The sequence below is a fragment of a genome, unplaced genomic scaffold (genome assembly GCF_019419815.1).
Source record: "Pyrus x bretschneideri cultivar Hongxiangsu unplaced genomic scaffold, Pyrus_bretschneideri_v1 Contig39, whole genome shotgun sequence".
Classification (NCBI taxonomy): Eukaryota; Viridiplantae; Streptophyta; class Magnoliopsida; order Rosales; family Rosaceae; genus Pyrus; species Pyrus x bretschneideri.
The window spans coordinates 3,163,515-3,185,584 of NW_025999712.1; the positions used below are offsets into that span (position 1 = coordinate 3,163,515).

General features: G+C 35.2%; 1 protein-coding gene and 1 pseudogene across 2 annotated transcripts; one reads left to right on the forward strand and one right to left on the reverse strand.

Annotated features, from left to right (window-relative positions):
* Positions 1–13,383: 13,383 nt before the first annotated feature.
* LOC103964724 lies at positions 13,384–14,990 on the reverse strand (annotated as a pseudogene).
* An 899-nt stretch (positions 14,991–15,889) lies between these two features.
* Positions 15,890–21,227, forward strand: LOC103964683 (ATP-dependent zinc metalloprotease FTSH 10, mitochondrial). Of its 2 annotated transcripts, XM_009377640.3 has the most exons (8): positions 15,890–16,174; positions 16,267–16,498; positions 16,647–16,718; positions 17,772–17,905; positions 18,311–18,784; positions 18,894–19,661; positions 20,240–20,467; positions 20,620–21,227. In XM_009377640.3, exons 1-8 carry the CDS (start codon positions 16,124–16,126, stop codon positions 21,097–21,099), a joined length of 2,439 nt encoding a protein of 812 aa, XP_009375915.2. In that variant the 5' UTR covers positions 15,890–16,123; the 3' UTR covers positions 21,100–21,227. The 2 variants fall into 2 exon arrangements, with proteins under 2 accessions (XP_009375915.2, XP_048420507.1); XM_048564550.1 differs by lacking the exons at positions 15,890–16,174; positions 17,772–17,905 and having other exon boundaries at positions 16,356–16,498.
* The last annotated feature ends 843 nt before the right edge of the window (positions 21,228–22,070 follow it).

Here is a 22,070-nt window from a genome sequence, read left to right on the forward strand (position 1 = left end):
TCCTCAAACCAAAAAGACTCAAAAGCAAAAACATAAGGTTAACTTGGCCAATTTAGTATTGGTGAGAAGCAAGAGAAGTAACAAGGTAGCGCACAAAACAAAGGCAAAAGAACATCAAGCCCATTAACTAGAAATTTAATCTCTTCATAACTTGCCATGGGGAAGATTTTGTGCACAAAATCTTCAACAAAAGTTGTAAGAGAATACTCTTTGAATACAAGTAGCGCCGACTACGAAAGAAATTGTAATAGAAATAAGGGAAAACTAATGAAAAATACTTCAAATCTTTGCATTTTTAATCAAAAATAATTTACTAACTTTATTTACTGATAAGGACAAAACAATAAAAAATAAAAAAAATCATAAAAAAACACCACATGCGCTGTGCGCGTACCCCCTCCCCTTTCCACTCTTTTTCCTCCACGTTGTCAGCTATCAATAAGAGACAATTATTTTTATTTTTTGCTTAGAATAAGAGAAAGACTTCAAATTGAATTACATTTCTCAATTTTATTTTTGTAGTGTTGTTTGCCAGTATTAATCAAAATGACAATAGATTTTTCAATATGCCCTAGTGATACACTGTAAAACCCCGTATTAAAAAAAAATGGTTATATGTATATATGTATGTATGTGGGTAATTATTTTTACGTACAAGAACCTATTTTCGGTATGTAAAATAGTTTCAATGTAAAATCTTTTTTGCTACAAATTATTTCAAAAACTAGCTATTTCATGTTCATATGTAATTAGAGATATTTTTAGTTTGAATTGGAGAATGGAGATTAAATGAGTTTGGTTTGATTTTCCTCACAAAGGGCCGAGAGTTTGAGGTTGGACTAAATGAGTAATTTGATCTTGATATTTTCTCTCAAAAATGAGGTGGAGAGTTTGTAACATTAGGAGTTAATGATTTGGTGATTACTCACCACTCTAAATGTGAAGGTGGAAGTCTACTTAAGGGTGAGTTGGCAAGTTTGTATTCATTAGGAATCTAAGAGTTAAATGTTTGGTGATGCACTACTACAAAAGGGTCTTATAGTGTCACTAGTGGTGTCGGTTTAATATAATATAGTGTCGAACTAGACAATTGCGACACTTATAGAACATGACGTCGGATTTACTGTCACTTATAAGTGTCATAAACATTTAATGTCGCTTTTAAACCGACGTAAGCATTTAATGTCGCTTAAAACCGACATACATTTTAATAATTTTTAAATACTAGTGTCGCTTTAAATAAAACAGTGTCGCTTTAAATAATACAGTGTCGCTTTTAAGCGACATTAAATAATACAATGTCACTTTAAATAAAACAGTGTCGCTTTGAACAATATTAAATATAACATGAACTTATAATATTTAGTAATATAAGAATTTATTATGTTAAATTAATAATTAGAATTTATTTATACTTTCATCCACTAGTGTAAATATTTTAAATTGAAGATCGAGTTCATTCATTGTATTCATATAGGGTCAAGGAGTGTAGCTGTAAAAAATCATCAAAATTGGAGTTCAAATCACCGTTAAATCGTTATTTTTCGTTCATAACCGTCGAAAAGTTTTGTCCCGTTACTTGATCTCTGAATGTTTATTTTTTGCCATTTTTGGTGTATGCGATCTCGAAGCATGCATAAACAAGTTTGATGGTTGGATCATTGAAATTAGTTTCGTAAAATGCGTATCCCATCAAAACGATAGATTCACTAACACTTAGAATTTATTTATACTTTTTATTTAAGTATAATATAAGATTTTGTGGTATCCACTAGAATAAATATTTTAAATTGAAGATCAAATTCATTCATTGTATTCATATAGGGTCAAGGAGTGTAGCTGTAAAAAATCATCTAAATCGGAGTTAAAATAACCGTTAAATTGTGATTTTTTGTTTATAACCGTCGAAAAGTTTTGTCTCGTTACTTGATCTCTGAATGTTTGTTTTTTTCCATTTTTGGTGTATGCGATCTCGAAGCTTGTATAAACAAGTTTGATGGTTGGATCGTTGAAATTAGTTTCATATAATGCGTATCCCATCAAAACGATAGATTCATTGACACTTAGAATTTATTTATACTTTTATTAAATATAACATAAGATTTGGTGGTATCCATTAGTGTAAATATTTTAAATTGAAGATCGAATTCATTCATTGTATTCATATAGGGTCAAGGAATGTAGCTGTAAATAATCATCTAAATCGGAGTTAAAATAACCGTTAAATTGTGATTTTTCGTTTATAACCGTCGAAAGGTTTTGTCTTATTACTTGATCTCTGAATGTTTGTTTTTTGCCATTTTTGGCGTATACAATCTCGAAGCATGTATCAACAAGTTTGATGGTTGGATCGTTGAAATTAGTTTCGTAGAATGCGTATCCCATCAAAACGATAGATTCACTAACACTTAGAATTTATTTATACTTTCATTAAGTATAACATAAGATTTTGTGGTATCCACTAGTGTAAATATTTTAAATTGAAGATCGATTTCATTCATTGTATTCATATAGGGTCAAGGAGTGTAGCTGTAAAAAATCATCAAAATCGGAGTTCAAATCACCGTTAAATCGTGATTTTTTGTTGATAACCGTTGAAAAATTTTGTTCCGTTACTTGATCTCTGAATGTTTGTTATTTGTCATTTTTGGCGTATGCGATCTTGAAGCATGTATAAACATGTTTGATGGTTGGATCGTTGAAATTAGATTCGTAGAATGCGTATCCCCATCAAAACGATAGATTCACTAACACTTAGAATTTATTCATACTTTTATTAAGTATAACATAAGATTTTGTGGTATCCACTAGTGTAAATATATTAAATTGAAGATCGAATTCATTCATTATATTCATATAGGGTCAAGGAGTGTAGCTGTAAAAAATCATCTAAATTGGAGTTAAAATAACCGTTAAATTGTGATTTTTTCATTTATAACTGTCGAAAAGTTTTGTCTCGTTACTTGATCTCTGAATGCTTGTTATTTGTCATTTTTGGCGTATGCGATCTTGAAGCATGTATAAACAAATTTGATGGTTGGATCATTGAAATTAGTTTCGTAGAATGCGTATCCCATCAAAACGATAGATTCACTAACACTTAGAATTTATTTATACTTTTATTAAATATAACATAAGATTTGTGGTATCCACTAGTGTAAATATTTTAAATTGAAGATCGAATTCATTCATTGTATTCGTATAGGGTCAATGAGTGTAGCTATAAAAAAATAATCAAAATTGGAGTTAAAATCATCGTTAAATCGTGATTTTTTGTTTATAACCATTGAAAAGTTGTCCCGTTATTTAATCTTTGAATGTTTGTTTTTTGCGCTTTTTTGAACTATGCGATCTCGAAACATATATAAACAAGTTTGACGGTTGGATCGTTGAAATTAGTTTTGAAGGATGCGTATCCCATCAAAACGATAGATTCACTAACACTTAGAGTTTATTTATACTTCCATTAAGTATAACATAAGATTTTGTGGTATCCACTATTGTAAATATTTTAAATTGAAGATTGAATTCATTCATTGTATTCATATAGGATCAAGGAGTGTAGTTATAAAAAAATAATCAAAATCGGAGTTAAAATAACTGTTAAATCGTGGTTTTTCGTTTTGTAACCGTCGAAAAGTTTTGTCCCGTTACTTGATTATGTATTTTAATATCAATTAGACTATGTTTCAATTCATGTGTGATGATATTTTATCATAAAATTATATTATTGTTTTTTTTATTATGTATTAAATACTATTTATTAAAATATTATATGACATAACTTGAAATATTTAGGCGGGAATGAAAATTTGAAATGTTTTAGGCGGGAATGAATGTTTGAAATGTTTGAAATGTTTGTGTGTCAGACCTTGCGTCGGTTTTAACCGACACAACCTCTACTTATTTCGACGCAAGTTTTGAAATATTTTAGTGTGTCAGACCTTGCGTCGGTTTTAACCGACGTAACCTTTTCTTAATTCGACGTAACCTTTTCTTATTTCGACGCCAGTTGCACTATTAAGTCTGTCACACTCACGTCGCTTTTAACCGACGCAATATGTTATTATTTCGACGCCACTTGCTTTTCAGTCAAGTGTGTCAGATGTGGTGTCGGTTTCAGCCGACGCAAAGTCCAAATATTTCAACCATATTTATACCCCTTTCTTCCCCATTACTTCCATGCTTTCGTTTCCCTCTCTCGGTTACTCCTTTGGTTTTGCCCCGTCTCCTTCTCCCATTTCAGCCTTACTCCTTCTCCTTTCCACTAACTTTTGCTATGGATCAACAAAGTGAAGATAAACGTTCTGAGGAACTTCATTTCGAGGAGGAAAAGTTCAAAGGTGGTTCATTTGTGAATTATTATTAATTTTTTATTTTGTGTTTAAACTAGTATTAGGCTTAAACTAAAAATTTACTTTTGTTTCTTGGTTGTTAATTGTTTTTTTGTGTTAATAAGGAACATCTCGACGGAGGTGCGGACCCTCAGTTCCCAAATGGACAAAACAACTTTGCTCGTTTGATTCGTCTGGAAAATGTGTTAGTGATAACTCTAGTGCTTTTTCAAGATATGTAGCAGGGGAGGTTAGAGAGTATAGAAATCTCCCGTTGACGACTGATTGCGTAAGATCAACGAAGAAGAAAATGAAGTTTTCTGGAATAGAATAAAGGAATAAGATTAATCGGCTGTTGAAAGCAATGAACCATACAACTAGTTCAAAATCTTTTGCAAGAGTGTGGCAAGAATTTTGTATGAGTTGTACATTTTTAAGATATTTGTATATTCTGTATGAGTTTTTGTATATTATGTGGAATATTGGATATAAAATATTTGTATATTTTGGCACTATTTTTATTGTTAATAATTTTTGGTAAGGTTTGTTTTGGCCTTTACATGAAATTTATTAATTTGGTTATATAATTTTTTTTAGTACCAATTAATTGAAAACGATGCAGATTCTCGTATTTTTTATTATTATTAACAAAGATGGTGTCGTACTAGTTTGAATATTTTATTTATTTAATTGTTATCTGACGTCGGTTTAGGTATATTTTATTTATTTAATTTTATCACAATGTCGGTTAAAACCGACAGTAGGGTGGATATATTATAATTAAATTACTAATGAGCGTCGCTTTAAACCGACGTAATGTTCAAGTATACGTCACTTTAAATCGACGTTAATGTCAGTGTCACTTTTAACCGACGCTGCGTAGTGTCGGATTAAGCGAAAAAACCGACACTGAAGGCCTTTCGTGACGCTAGCATTAGTGTCGCTATTCTAATCCGACGTTGCATTGTTTTATGTCGGATTTTTTCCAAATTGCCGACAGAAATTGTGTTTCTTGTCGGTTTTTGCTTCTCGAGTGATAGCCTATATTGTAGTAGTGATGATTCATCCCTCCAAAATTTGAAGAGGTGGGATTCATATCCCTTAAACTTTGAACGTGGCTTTTGAGCTTTTATCCACTTTGCATGATATTAACCACTCTAAATAGAGGAAGATGACAACTTACTGTGGTAAGAACATTTCATGTGGCCTTTGATGCAAAGAGCATCTTGTGTATTATTCATTAGTTCATGATTAGCTTCACATTTGTTGTTTTTCTATTGGACCACATTTCATTGCTAAGGATTAGGACAACATTTGTTGCCTTGTTATTGGAACACATTTCATGGTGATGATTAGGTTAACAATTGGTGTGTTTCTATTGGAACACATTTTATGTCTAATGATTGGCACAACACTTGCTTTCTTTCTATTGGCACACTTGTGGAGGTTCTTTGGAGAGGAAGATGTCATGCAATCTCTATAAAGGAAGGAGCACTCACCAAATGGAAGACATGGAGAAAAAGAGAGAGGAAAAAGAAAGAACCACTCCAAAAAGAAAGCCATTCTCGCTTTCATATTACCCCTTTATCTTTTTTTAAGGCTTTTAAGCCATCTTTCATTGTATTGTAAATCCTTCATATCTAGTGAAACACAATGAAAGCAAACCCTAGTGAATGTAGTCGGCGAACCACTTAAATCTTATCTTGTTTATGCATTTACGTTTTGAGATCATTTCCATTAGAAGCACTTCCACCAAACTATCAAAAATCTCCATTTATTTTCACTTGAGAATGATGTACAAAAAATGTGAGACAAATCCCAGAAAAATACATGAGACCTTACCCAACAAATCTCTCCATCAAACTTCTATCATTTTCATCTATCAAAAGAAATATTTTTTATAGATATCCAAAACTAGAAATTCGTCCAGCCTATTTAACACATCAAAACACCATCATCCATAGATTATATTATAGTACTTTCTTCATGAGAGTTGTTCGTCTATCTCTCTACCATGATATATCAAAATTTCAGAAAAATCCAACGGTGTGATCGTCCAATATGTTTGAAATACCAACTCATGTCTCTAATCCCGCAGAAAACTGGACAGCCATGTTATGAGCACCAAAACCCCATTTTTAAGAGCTCCGATCAAAACACTTCCTTCACAAAAGTTGTTTCTTATCACCTCCTCTATAACATATCCAAAAACCACAACAATATAATTTATGTGCTGACTTGTACCCCATTTCGAACAGCTGATGTTCGGTTGAGCTAGCCTTCTCTGCCAACATCTTTGCATGGCCAACATCTCTAGTTTCTTTCTCTCCCTTTCATGAAAGTTTTTCAGCAATCCGACTCCTATTACATATGTAGCATTTCAGCTATATTAATGAAGAGGAAGGGCAAGTGGTGAAGGAAGAAAGAGAACAAGAGGGAGGAAATGAAATGGAGACAATAAAATAAATGAGGAAATGGTAACATATTGCTTATAATTTATATTAAAGATTATTATTTTGTTATTAATATTATGATTATACTACTCTTGTTACTAATCAATTTGATTTATATTGAAGCTTGCAGGTTTGTTAGATAAAATGTGAGTATTGATATCTATGTGCACAAGACATATACATATGCATTGCTAAGCAAGAAAAAGAGTTGTGTTGAGTTGAGTTTGTAAAGTGTTTGAGTTGTGAGGATATTTAAGGGCTGAAGTTTGCCTTGAATAATAATGAACCTTGTATATGTCAGGCGTAGGGTGCAAGGCTTGAGTATACAAATTGGTTGATTATAAAATAATGAAATCTTGTATATGTTAGGCATAGGGTGTAGGGCTTGAGTATACAATTGGGCGTTGGAAAAGTGCTTGTTTAATAAAGTGGAAACTGAGAGTTTAATTACAAAAATTGGGTTTAAGGGATGAACAGGAGTTAAATCATACTCTAACGTGTCCGGAGCCAAGTGGTATAAGCATGGTATGGGATGTGCAGGCTTGGGTGCCTTAGGTATGTCTTAACGGGATTAGAATGGAGTGAATACATTCATTCATCTCATTTGCATATATTTCATGCATTTGAAAGAATTGTTACAATTTAATTATTATTTTGTTGGTACTTTTTGTTGTGAATTAATTTGTGCACCATAGTTATTCCGCTGCGTATTTTAAAAATTTGTATGTAAGATTTTGTTGATGTATGATGTAATCGTTATAATTTTATCTTATTTTCCACCATATCTTGGTTGTAGAATTTATTTCTATAGCTAAGATATGACTTACATCCTAACTCGTGAATAGTCTTTATTCGCGGGTTGGGGCGTGAAAAAAAACCATATGTCTCTATACAAGTGATGAGATTCTTGTGTTAAAAAATAAAGTTTCTCACTACTTACATAATAACACGTGGTGTACTACTTGTGCTATGGGCACAAGGAAAATTTCTTCAATATGACACCCAAGTTAAAGAAATTGGATGGAGAGCTACATTCAATTATTGTAGATATGTAAAATATGTGAGCGAATTTTAATTTGGTAATTGAAAACAGCTTTTTAAATATAATTACTGATGACATAATCTTCTCAAGGTTTTGATCTAAAGAATCATTTCTAGGTTCATCGTTTTAGGCACGATGCGTGTTTTTACAGGACCAGAAGGGATATAAGTTTCAAACCTTATGAAACTGGACCAAGAACTATACAATATTTATGAAACATAACCAAGAACTAGGCACTATTTATGAAAGTAGACTAATAACTAAACACTATTTATGAAACCGGATCAAGAAAAAGATACTATTTATGAAACTGTATCAATTACTATACACTATTTATAAAATTGGACCCAATAACTAGGCACTATTTATGAAACATGACAAAGAACTAGCACAAGAATTAAACACCATTTATGAAACATGACCAATAAATAGTGTAGTACCGTTCAGTTTCATAAATAGTGTTCGGTTTCATAAATAGTGAGTTTCATAAACAATGTCTGTGATAGACGCATGTCAAGTTTTTTTTTATTTTAATTTTTTTATTCAAATTATGTCATTTTCATTAAAATTTAAGTTTTTTGTCATTTTTATTAAAATTTAAGGGCTTTTCATCAAATAAAGTTATAACATGATTTTTAGTTAAAATAAACTTAGTCCAAACCCTTTTCATAAAAGCTCCCTAGAAATAAATGGTGATCGCTACAATAGAGACTGCGCACAAAACCTCTAATGAAGCTACCATTCGCATTGGATAGACCGCACCAACCCCACCATTTGATACAATACAACACAAAAGGGGAAATAAAGCATGAACTGGGGCAATGCTATATTTGATCCAATGTTCACTTGTTGCTAGATAATACCTCTGGAGTTGTTCAGACTTGAGTTGTCTGTGTAAACCCTTTGAGTTGATGTTTTCTTTTGTTTAGCGTGGCTTAGGCCCCGTTTTAACAAAAATAAATAAATGTTGAAAGAAAACTTTGAAGTCATATGCTAATAAATATAGAGCGGTCAGCATAGGATGGATGGTTTCAGTGCATGAATTTCAAAAGTTTCAATGATGGTGAAGAAAAGGGACAACTTCTATATATGTTCTTCACTAGTCGTCTTACATTTGAGTAGGTTAGGCCATCTCCAACCGATCCGGCCAGAGGGTCATATAGCTAAAAATAGCCCGAAATGACACAAAAACCATCTCCAACCGAGGGGTAGGGCAAAGTGCTCGTGGGCCCCATTGGGCCAAAAACACTAAATCAGGCCAATCGGCTAGCCTTAGGCCAGCCTATTTTTTGAATCCAACGACTACCTAACGTCAGCATGACGCCAACTAGCTGACACCAAGTGACCGTTGGATTTGAATTTTTTTTTTCAAGACAAAATTTTTGAATAAAAAAATAAAAAAATTCCCATTTTTTTCCATAAATACCTAAGTCATTCCTACACCATTTCTCAAATAATTTTCACCATTCCATACCATCTTACTTCATTCTATTTCAATTCTTCACATTCTATTCTCTTACCTCTTCCAATAATCTTTCCTTCAATTTTTTTCAATAATTTTCAAATGGCCACATTTACAATGAAAGGTAGGGCTTGGACATAAAAAGAAGATGAAGCTCTTTGCAGGGCTTATAGATGGGTCTCGGAAGATAGTGTGAGAGGGAGTTCTCAAACAAGTGAAGGTGTTTGGACTCGTACGTCCAAAAAATACTATGAGTTCTACGAATGCACCACTCTACCGAATACCCAAAACCACGATAGTTGTTCTTCAAGATGGAAGAAACATCTTCATCCAAGTTTGAATAAATGCATCAAGCAGTGTTAAAGGCCGCAAGCAGACATGAAAGCGGAGCCAATTACTACGACGAAGTAAGTGTTTTCACAACTTATTTTAAATATTTAATTATATTACATTTAATTTCATAAATTAATTTCCTTTAATTTTTGTAATGATATTTTCTAGGTACGCCAAGCGGAGGAAGTGTATATGGAGGACAACTCAAAACCCTTTAATCATCACAGTTGTTGGGAAATTTGTAAATGGTGGGTGTTATTTGAAGATCCACCTCAACAAATAGTTGGTCCTACGCCGGTGTTCAGAAATGCATCCTCAACTGCAGATGGGGATGAAGATGGATCTCCTACCATTCAAGAAATAAGGGTAGAAAATCCGTCTCCGGGTGAAGGTTCCATACCTAGGGCTACGGGACGAAACAAAGCCCGAAAATTGAAGGAAAATGGCAAGGCAAAGGATGATTACGCCTTTCAACAAGAAATGGCAGCCTCATTGTGATTAATGGCAGAGCAAAATGCCATTGCCGCAGAAGAAAGGAACCATAGGCACAAAGAACGTGCCAAACAAATACAAGAATAGATGGATGATAGGGATATGCAAAGGAACACTTCGGATTACACTCCAATGAGTAATGCCTATTTTGATAGGAAAAATAGGGAAATTATGGCCCAACGGGAGTTTTTTACATCAGACTATAATCCTACAATGGCGGATGATGATTATAAACTTTAAATTTAAGTTGTTGTAGTTTTTAAATTTAAGTTGTTGCAATCTTTAAATTTAAATAATAAATTATGTTTGGCCTATGGGCCCCTTGGTTGGAGATGGTTTTTTGTTACAATGCTATGTTTGGCTTATGGCCCTTTGGCCCCTCGGTTGGAGATGGTAAGATAAATGGTATGATACTGTTTATTAAAATATTAATTTCTTGGAAGGCTATAAGGTTAAAATGAGTCATCTGGCCCTCCTTCGGTTGGAAGATGACCTTAATATTGGGTTTGGTCGAGATGGCAGTAACGACCTGCTTGCGTCTGGTGATGGTAGTGGAGGTCCATAGCCATAGGTTGGCTATGGTAAATCTGGTGATGGCGATGGCTGTGGGGTAAATGAGTGCACTTACAAATTTGCCAAATAATTCATATATTGGGTTTACTAGTTTTGAATCATTTTGGGTGTACTTTCAAATTTTTATATTTTAATATGGAAGAATTGGATAAACTTATTTATTAATATGATGAATTTACTTAAAAATTAGGTGTCAAATGCAGACAAACGATGCATGTGTTAGAGACGGGATTAGCAATCCCATACTTTTTGTGGGGTCTTGCTAAGACCACCTAACGAAGCACTTAGTGGACAAGAGTTCGACTTGGTCTTATTAAAGTTAGCCTTTCCTCGCACCAAACATGGATTAATAATCATAGCTAAGCAAGTCCAGTCCAGTGAAGCTTAATGAGGGCAAACAAGTGTCCCCTTAATTCACTTGAATCCTTTTCGACTTCTTAAAATTCTAAATGTTAAAAAGTTCTTAAAATTATAAAATCCACAATGTGTGTCTAATATTTAGAAATTCTTCCTGGCAGTGTACATCAAAGTGATTACTATTTTCATTACATCGCTGCCCCCCCTCAAAAGAAAACAAATCAAACACAAAATTCACAAGAGAGCCTGCTATTCCTAATTAGACTCTATGCACTTTGTTGGAAATTAGGCAGTCGAGTTGTTAATTAAAAGAAAAAACAATGGGCTTATAGAACCCGGTCCATCTGTTAATAACACTAGTGGGAATGGTCCAAATGCATTATATTGATAATTGTGGTCCAATGCATCTGCACATATGCCATGTAGACTATGTTTTCGGGTATTTTGTTGTTTAAAATATCAGCAAATACTGCCACTTAATGATATTGTTTAACAGTATTTTTTTTTACTTGTAAATGAAAAATTTTAAGTTAGTTTCTCATTAAAAACTATGCTAGCTCATCATGAAACTTATTTCATTCTCCAACTCTTTTAATGTAAATAACATCATTTGTTAAAAAAAAAAAAAAAAAAATCACCATTGTGTTAAGTGTCCTGTAGGTTTGCTAATTAGATAAATTCATATTGTAGGTTAGATGTATAAACCCATGTTGTAGGCCAGTTTGGAAAACATGGCGGCGAATTTAAATTGATGAAATCGGATTCATGGTTTGTTCAAAATAATTTGCCACGGTTACGGAGTGAAACCCCAAAAAACAGATGGATTCACTTTCATAAAACACAGTGCTGACAAAGTTTCCCGACAGACTCCACGCATATGGTATCCGATATATTCACTGCAATACATAATATTAAGGGGTGTTATGCAAACACTTATTTTTACATTTTACATACTTTTTTAATTTGTAACTGCTAGACCAGCTAAAATAAAGAAGATCAAAAGATATAAATTAATAAAGAATGTGAGAAGTAAAAATGATGTGTAGATAATACATCCCTATTCCAAAACCAAAAGCCCTTTGGTCCCAGTAGTTCAATTGTACAGGAAAAAGAACAAACCCAAAAAACCACTTGCTACGTTACATTCATATTTACAGATAATTTATCTTCTTCACCAGCCAAAATACCTGCAAGTTAACGCTGCACCCTCAATATTTTCCAGAAAAAACCTAAAACAACCCTAAGAAACTACACTAGTTTAAGCCCAAGCTTGGCGTACTGGAGTCACTGCAAACAGTAGTTCGAGATCAGGCGGGTTAAAATACCCGTTCTTCGGTGGCTGCGGCGGCTTCTTGTTCTTCTTTCCAACCCAATAGGCCTTCTTCTTTGGCGCAGGAGGAGGCGCCACCGCCTCCGGAATCCGAAACTCGCTGTGTTTCGGGGTACAGCATCCCTTCTCATAATCAACTTCCGCTTCAACTTCCATCATTATATTCACCACCATATTTACTGTCAATCAAAACTCTGAAGTCTGAGAATATAAAATGAAAGGGAAAAGAGAGAGGGTTTATATAGGGTTTTACTTTTGAATGGCTTGCGGTGGAAGAACAGTACTGCTGTGTTTGGAAAAGCTTGTTCTGGAAGACGCTACTTCTTACATGTTCAGGGTTAGTGCCCGTCCAATTAGATTTGTGGTTGCTGTCGGGACATGCTTTATCCTTTTTATGCTCACACGTGGATCGACTTAAGACCGTCTATTGTGGAGTTCTTTGGGTTTCTAGTACAAGCGCCACATTTGGTCGGTGAAAAGGGCGCCAAGCTCTATTTGAAAAATATGGGATGGGTTCTGTACATGAAGTGGTGGCACGAGAAAACCTGGGAGCCCAATCCCAAATAGTTTAGAAATTAAGAAAACTAATCATAATGATTTGAAAACTTTGAGTTTTAATAATAATAACAAAATAAAATGTAAAATGAATAGTACCAGGTTTGACTTTTTAGTGTAAAGTGAACAGTAACGCGGATTTTTCGTTAAAACTCCCTAGAAATTATTGAAAGTATGAGTGTAGAGTTGGAGAGATTTTTTAATGTCATCGGCACATAAGGTGGTACATCACGTGTTACTGTACAAATGGTGAGATATATATGTTAAAAAGTTAATAACTTGAAAAAGAAATTTTTTTATCACTTATATAAAAACACGTGGTATACTATTCGTATTTCCATCACACTGAAAAATTTATCGTAGAGTTGGCCGAAGATAATGTAAGGGTTTAATTTAAACTTTTCATGTGTGAAGTGTGTCTCGTATCTAGAAATGACGTTACAAACCGGCTTGTTCTGACGCCTGACAAACCAACCAAACGTGTTCCTTAGCCAAAGAAATAGCAGCAAGTGTATCATTTGCCAATTTTGGAATATGGGTGGCACAAGGCTAGTGTGAGATGAACCAAAACACTTAAAACACGCGTGTTCAAAGTAATATATATAAGAAGTAAATTTAAGTTTTTCATGAGTGAAATATGTCACATCTTGGAATGAAGTTACAATGTAACTTTGTACAACACACTCTTGGAAAATGCTCATATTAGTACAACACAATATATCCTTCATATGTCTTCACCAAAAAAAAAAAAAAATATATATATATATATATATATATATATATTCTTCATATGAACGACTAACAGACAGAAGGAACGAACTTGTACCTACCTTTGCTCGCATAATCCGTATACCTTTGCCCAAAAGTGTCAACCATCAAAGCCTCCTCCGTTTTGGCATTCTGATCATAGTACAACGAACAAACCGCTACAATGAATAGCAAGCTCAAAGGTGCTCAAAGCGTAATCGCCACAATGAAATACGCAGCAAACAGAAGCGTTGCAGACACATATATTGGATGACGTAGCCACCGGTAAGCCCAAACTGCATAACAGCAGTTGGCACCACAACCTTTTCTGAATAATTTGTAAGATACAATGTTGAGTTATGCTGCAATAGCAGAGTCACCAATATCAAAATCCAAATAAGAACATTGCTCCACCTGCCAGGAATGCTGACCAGCCATGACCCCAACACAGAACAAAATGCGCAACCATTTCGGTGGGCTCACTTCCCACTTGGGATCATGTGGGCGGGCATAGTAATCTCCATATAACCGTTTCCTCACACTAACATTGAAGAAATATAAATAATGGTACGCAAAGAAGAATACATAAGGTCAACCCTCAAGGTAGCCATTGAAATGGGCAGGTGGGACAAGTGTGAGCCAAGAAAACACTGAAGTAACAATGGCAAGCTGCTAAAATACATTTGCTTCACCGCGCAAATGATTCCGAAGCAGTATAACCCGTAAACTGCAACTGATACAGCCAGAAACCAAGGCCAAGGGTCTCAATAGCAAATTCAGAGTCCCCTTTGTGGCTGCAATTGTAAATGACAAAATCCCAGACCATTTAATCACATCAAATGGGGTTAATTTCAAAAGGGTAGCTTTCAATGAGTCAGAGGAGAGGTTATTAAAATGCTTCAGCAATGGAGTTTGAGATTCTGGGTAGCTTGAGGTGCTAGAGTATGAGAATTTGTCAATTTGAGCGGAGCTAACAAATGCGTGCTTGTTCTTGTTCTTGTTGGAGTTGATAAGAATAATTGGTTTTGGGAAAGACATAATGTTGCGGGGTTTTGAGGGGTTTAAGGCTATGGCGGAAGGTAGAGCTGTGGTTTATTTGAGTTGCACGGAAGGAGTTTGCTGAACTGCCCGAGGGAGAATTTGGGTGTGTCTGTGAAGGTGGAACATGAAGGGATTGTTTTGGGGTGAAGGAACATTGATTTGGCTTCCATGGTTGAGTGGGAGAGGAAAGCACGACCTTGTAGGATGCAACAATTTGGCTAATCCAAGCCAATGCAAATTTGGTCAAAAGAGTATCCAAAGAGACAGCCATGGGAAATTAGACTCATCTTCTGTGTTTTGATTAAATTAATCGTTTGGATAATCTAAGGATACGGAATATGAGAAGAAACATAGCGAATTATCCAAGTTCTCTAGAAATAGACTTGTAAACTTTCAAAATCATAACTCATTCGTTACACCTTTTAATCTCTTATTTTAAGTACTCGTTCATTGATTTTCTTGAATCAACTTTTTAGATGAGAAATGCTAAGACCATCTTTCATCCCTAGGTTAAAACTTAAAATTTTGAACCGGTTTTAACCTATAAATAATTCTCTAGAAAATTTAGGTTTTACCCCAAAAACAATTTTTTATGGAGTAAAAAAAGATCTAACAGTGCAATTTTAAATCCAACAGCTAAAATAATTATAAAAAAAATTGTTTTAGGTGTTTCATATCAACAACCACATCATATAATTTACAAAATTGAATTTAGAAATCTGGTCTACGTAGCATTAGTCTTTTTAACAATCCCAAATTTGATTAAAAAAATTTATCTAACTTGCTCTAAAGTAAGTTATCTACCTAGCATTATTTTCACCATGATACCAATGTTCCGGTTTGCGTGTAGAAAGGCCAGCTTTTACAATAAATTCATGAAGGCGTATTTGCAGTAATACCTTGTGAAACTCACACTCGATCTAATTAACTTAATTATTCAAAACTCAAATTTTGTCACTTAATCGTTTGAAACTCAAACCATATCTTATTATGGTTTTTACCATTCAAGTCCGATAAAGATTTCGTCAAAAGGTATGAAGGAGTCCGACTATTTATTTTCAACCGCCAAAAGCCAAACTACGTTTTGGTTGTCGAAATCCGTGGGCGTGTATGTATTGTCTTGTTTGCCAAGCAAGCCATCCTTTCGATAAAAATAATCCACGTAACACCAAATATCTCCGCAACCCAACACCTTTTATTTCTCTCACCTACCCAGTTCGCAAACACACGCACTTCGCCCAAAATACGCACTGAAGAATTTAACAAAACCAAAAGAAAACAAAGAAAAATTGGATTTTTCCAAATGGGTTCATCGAATCAGCTCGAGAGGTAAGTTTCCATTGGCTCTCAACGATTCCCAGAAGCAAAATTTCAGTCTCCCTCTCCACCTGAGACATCAAAGTTATGATTTTCACTCGGATTGGTCGCTCCGTTTCTCGATCTTCTCGCTCCAGGGTAAGCTCTCCAATCTCTTTTATCTTTTTTTTTTTTTTTTTTTTAATTTTTTTTTTGTTTAAATTTCTGGGTTTTTTTTTTTTTGGTGGTAGAATTTGTTGAATGGAAGTGGGCGATCGGCGGGTCTGATTGGGAATGGAGGGACTTCTGGAGTTCCGCGTTTTGGTTCGTATCTGGGTCCGGTCGATGGGGAATTAGGGTTTTTGAGGTCGTATTTTGCTGCGTCAATAGCAGCCCACAAGGCCTGCGTTTCGGATTTCAGTGGCATTCTTGCAAGCCCTAAACTTTGCCGACACTTTTCGAGTGAAACCCCAAAGAAAAAGAGTATGCAATTTTCAGTTTTTATTTTATTTTTGTGTTGTGGGTTTGTTAGTTAATTGTATTTCAGCTAAATGAATGTAATTATTGCTGTGATTTGTCGAGAAATATAGTGGTTAGATTCAGTGTGCTTGTGTTGCTCTTGGTGTTGCAGATTATGAGAACTTCTATCCCAAGGAAAAGAAGGAAATTCCGAAAGGGGATGAGCAGAAATCGGAGTCTAAAGGTTAAGTTTCTGTCTTTCCAGCTGCAACAGGGCTTATTTTTGATACATTTTCACTATTATGATTGTTTGAGTTGAATGTTTATCATATAAGTGAAAAAATGTAGGATTTTGTTGTTTTAATTTATGTTAGATTACTGTTTTTACGTTTCAGAATCTCATGTGTGCTTAGATGTTTTGGAGTTTTGAATATATGAATCATGTTGTCAGGAAAAAAAGTAATGTGTTTTTGAAGCATTGGAGTTCGAAGTGGCACCGCTGTGAGTTTTTATTGCTGGTTAGAATAAGTACTTTCATGGAGACACATGGTTCTAGTTGTAAAGCACTTACCCCATGCTCACAGTTAGAGTTCGACTCTTGCAGTTCCCTACCTAGGCTTAGCATACCTTAAAAACAAGACGTATCTCTTCGTAAAGTGGACATTTTATTTAGTAGGTGTTTGTCACCAACACTGGTAAATGACTACAATTTTCTGTATGTAAACTTGGTCATATGAGACTCATCTGAGTCTGATAGAAAATAGTGTCAAATTTAAAAGTGTAGGTTCTATGTTAGTATTTGATACTGAATACTTGCATAATTTAAGGCTGTCCAGTGCTCAGTGGGGTGGGTAAAAGGGGGAGGAGGTAGGCAGAGAATATAAAATCCTTCATTAGGGCTTATTATATTAGGTGAGGGCTTATATAATGAAAGATGCAAGTAAACAATTTATATCTTATCATTAAAACTAGAATTTTGGGATTATTTATTTGTTTTAAGATCATTTTCTTTACGTTTAATTATTCTATTTTTTATTATTATGGATTGCCTGCATATAAGCTTTTATTAAAAAAATATTTTTTTGGACATTTTGTCATATTAAGTAAGAAGATTGGTTCATCATCTTTTCTCCTTTTCCTAGTTCTCTTTCTCACTATTTTTGTTTCTCTCCCTATCCAAGATGACATGCTCTTTCAACCCCAAAATTATAGGAATATGTTTTAAAGACAGTTCTGTGTTGATTGTGCATTTAAAGTCTTTTACATTTCTATTAACTTTTAGTTTCTTTCAATTTAGACGAATCAAAGACAAATGATCAGGGGAGTTTTCAGGAAACTTTCTTGAGGCAGTTTCAAACTTTATTCACCCCCCTATTGGTCATTGGGCTATTTCTTTCCTCCTTCTCCTTTGGTTCTCCTGATCAGCAACAGGTTAGTGTATACACAAATATGTGATCTCTTTCTTTCAATTATCTTGCTATACTTGTTTTTCCATTTTAGGTTTTCTGAATGGTGTTTATGTATGTACAGGCCCGCATTGTATAATTTCTTGTTTTGTTGTGATATAAAGCCGAGTTTTGTGACCCTAATTTGAGTTGATGTTGGTCTTGAGCTAGATTCAGTCAACATGTTTTGTGACCCTAATTACTGAGAAAATACTGGTTCACTTCGAAATTAGTAAATTCATTGACATGTATCTGTGTACGAATCTGGTCAAAGATTTGAGTCTTGTTTGTAATTTCTTTTCTGGTATCACTCTGTTTTATGTTTATGGTAATTTCTCTATACAAGAAAGAAGTTCTCTACTCACATGCTCTGCAATTTTATTCTTTGCAGATAAGTTTCCAAGAGTTTAAAAACAAACTTCTGGAACCAGGCTTAGTGGATCATATAGTTGTCTCTAATAAATCAGTTGCCAAAGTGTATGTGCGTAACTCACCACGCGGTCAGACAAGTGAGGAAGTTGTCCAAGGACCTGGTACCCCTGCTCGTGCAAATGGGGGCCAGTACAAATACTATTTCAATATTGGAAGTGTTGAATCTTTTGAGGAGAAGTTGGAAGATGCCCAGGAAGCATTGGGAATAGACAGTCATGATTTTGTTCCTGTTACATATGACTCGGAGATGGTTTGGTACCAAGAATTGATCAGATTTGCACCAACACTACTGCTTTTGGGGTCGCTCTTGTTTATGGGGCGGAAAATGCAGGGTGGACTAGGTATTGGTGGTCCTGGTGGAAAAAGTGGCCGTGGAATCTTCAATATAGGAAAAGCCCAAGTTACGAAAGTAGATAAAAATGCAAAGAACAAGGTTGACTTTTTGTTTCGCTAGTGTTATCTTGTCATTAATCTGTTGTAATATATTTTCTTAAACTCTGTCGCACGTTTTCAGCAGTACCTGATATTTTTAATTGGTACAGATCTATTTTAAAGATGTTGCTGGTTGCGATGAAGCAAAGCAGGAAATCATGGAATTTGTGCACTTTCTCAAGAATCCTAAGAAATATGAGGATTTGGGAGCCAAAATTCCCAAGGGAGCTCTATTAGTAGGCCCTCCAGGCACTGGAAAGACCCTTCTAGCAAAAGCAACTGCAGGGGAATCTGGTGTTCCGTTTCTGTCTATATCTGGATCAGACTTCATGGAGATGTTCGTCGGTGTTGGACCATCTAGAGTTAGAAACTTGTTTCAGGAAGCAAGGCAATGTGCTCCGAGTATTATATTTATTGATGAGATTGATGCAATTGGTCGAGCAAGGGGGCGTGGCGGATTCTCAGGTTCCAATGATGAGCGTGAGAGTACTCTAAATCAGTTGTTGGTAGAGATGGATGGCTTTGGAACAACTGCTGGAGTAGTTGTTCTTGCTGGCACCAATAGGCCTGATATTTTGGACAAAGCCTTATTAAGGCCTGGTCGATTTGATCGCCAAATCTCTATTGATAGGCCCGATATTAAAGGTCGTGACCAGATATTTCAGATATACTTGAAAAAGATCAAACTTGATCATGAACCATCATATTATTCTCAAAGGCTTGCAGCCCTGACTCCAGGGTTTGCTGGGGCAGACATTGCAAATGTTTGCAATGAAGGTGCTCTAATTGCTGCAAGAAATGAGAGTGCACTGGTCACAATGCAGCATTTTGAGGCGGCTATAGACAGAATTATTGGTGGTTTGGAGAAGAAGAACAGGGTAAGTCATTTTTGGATTGTTCGTTAGTTTCATGGCATATGATAACTTTGTTTCATTTCTTAGTAAATTTACCATTCCCTTCCCTCTCATCTCCTCATTGTCTGAAAATGAAAGAAAGAGCAATGCTGCATAACATGGGCCGGCACAGCATTGTGTCCTCCCTCCTTAGGACTCCGGTCTTTGCTATGATGGAATTTGTGATGTGCACTTTAGCTAGAGATTTGGTTGGAACCTTTGGAGATAATCATTGCATACCTTGGAAGAAGAAAATATTTGGAAACTCTTGTTATCCATCTTCCTAAAACTATAGTATTGGGGTTGGATCTTATGCGGCTATAGGTGGCCCCTTGTGTTGAGTTAGAACAGGTTGTTTCCATTGATCTGGACCTTGTAGGTCCCACTTTAGCCTCCATTATGTAGGTTTCAGTAGTGTTAACAAAGGTCCAGATCAAACTTATAGGTAGATATAAGGGATTTTATGTCTTAGTTGAGAATGCTTTGACTTTTAACCTTCAGTGTTTTTATTTGTCTTTGTTCTGTATAATTGGAATTTTGACATCCTTTTGCTTGTCAAACAGGTTATAAGCAAGCTCGAGCGCCGTACTGTTGCCTACCATGAATCAGGGCATGCTGTTACCGGCTGGTTCTTAGAACATGCAGAACCGTTGTTGAAAGTGACCATTGTTCCTCGTGGTACTGCAGCACTTGGGTTTGCTCAGTATGTTCCAAATGAAAACCTCCTCATGACCAAGGAGCAGCTTTTTGATATGACCTGCATGACCCTCGGTGGTAGAGCAGCTGAACAGGTAACATGAAACTTCATTAGTCTTATTTTTGAAGATGTTTATGATACGTAACGTTTCTTAATTCTTCTTATTCTTCTATCGTCATCCTCAAGTTCCTTGGAACTTCATTACTCATCTAATGATATTGTTGGTTAACATATTCTGGGGTGCAGGTTATGTTGGGAAAAATATCGACGGGAGCCCAAAACGATCTGGAGAAAGTGACAAAGATGACCTACGCCCAAGTTGCAGTCTATGGTTTCAGTGACAAGGTAGGTCTCCTTTCTTTCCCTCAAAGGGAAGAATCATTTGAGATGTCAAAGCCCTACAGCAGCAAGACTGGAGCCCTTATCGATGGTGAAGTGCGCGAATGGGTGGGTAAGGCGTATGCACGCACAGTTGAACTCGTAGAGGAACATAAAGAGCAAATAGCTCAAATTGCAGAACTGTTGCTTGAAAAGGAAGTTCTTCACCAAGATGACCTGATCAAGGTGTTGGGGGAAAGACCATATAAACCGGCTGAAGCGACCAACTACGATAGATTTAAGGACGGTTTTGAAGAGAAAGATGCTGAGAAAACAGTGGAGACACCGCTGGTTGGGTCCGAGGATGACGGCTCATCACCCCTTGAACCTCAGGTTCTGCCTACTTAGTTATTCGTAGTTTGTACATTGTAATTTTTTTTTTCTCGGAACTTCTTCGCTAACTATTTCACACGTTTCATGAATGGTTGAAATCTGTATTCTTTATTTGCTATTTATTAAATACAGCACTTCCATGATGTCATGGAATACAAGTTTCCAAATGCTTGCTAACAACGACCACGCGTTTACCATACAAAAAGTTATAGGATTAGAAAAGCACTAAATCCTCGAGTGCTTTTTATATTGGAATTAACTTGGCTGCTAACATTTTAGCAGCCACTTTTGCTTACACCTAATTTCGGGTGGAAACATGTTCAAGTTTTGATTTTTCCACTCCTGCTTACATCCAATCCCAGGAGTGGCTGCTGAAGAATGGCTGTTGAAAATTCAGCAGTCAAGTCTTGTTCTTTTATATTAGGATGTAAATTGTACTTTAGTTGGTCAAAGATGTGACACCAACATAAAATATTACCAGCAAATCAACCGTAAAATACCTGAGTAATTTAAAGGGTTGTATGATTCACACTTCTTTTTACCACTAAAAAACTTTTTTAAATTTTTTATCGTTGAATTGAGTAAATTGAAAGATAGGTGTAAGATGTTGAATTGAGGAAATTGAAAAGAGGGTGTAAGATAAAAATGGATGTGTTGAACCACCAAGTTTAAAATATTCCCACCCTATCAAGCTCCTTGTTCTTTTTGGTGTGACACTTAACTAAAGTTGAAATGGGAAAAGCTATTTGTTCTACTCTAAATGAGTATGAGAAAATTTTTCAACGTGATTGTAACACTACTTCGTGATGTTATAAATTTAAATAGTATTTAAATATTTAAAAAGTTTGTTTTAAATTGATGAGGGCCAAGATGTTTCGCAAAACGGCAGAAAGATCTAAGACAACCTCGAAACTATAGAGCCGGCCAAAATCATCAACAATTCCTTCCTCTATGACGAAGGTTCAGAAGGAGAGGTTGTTGCGTTG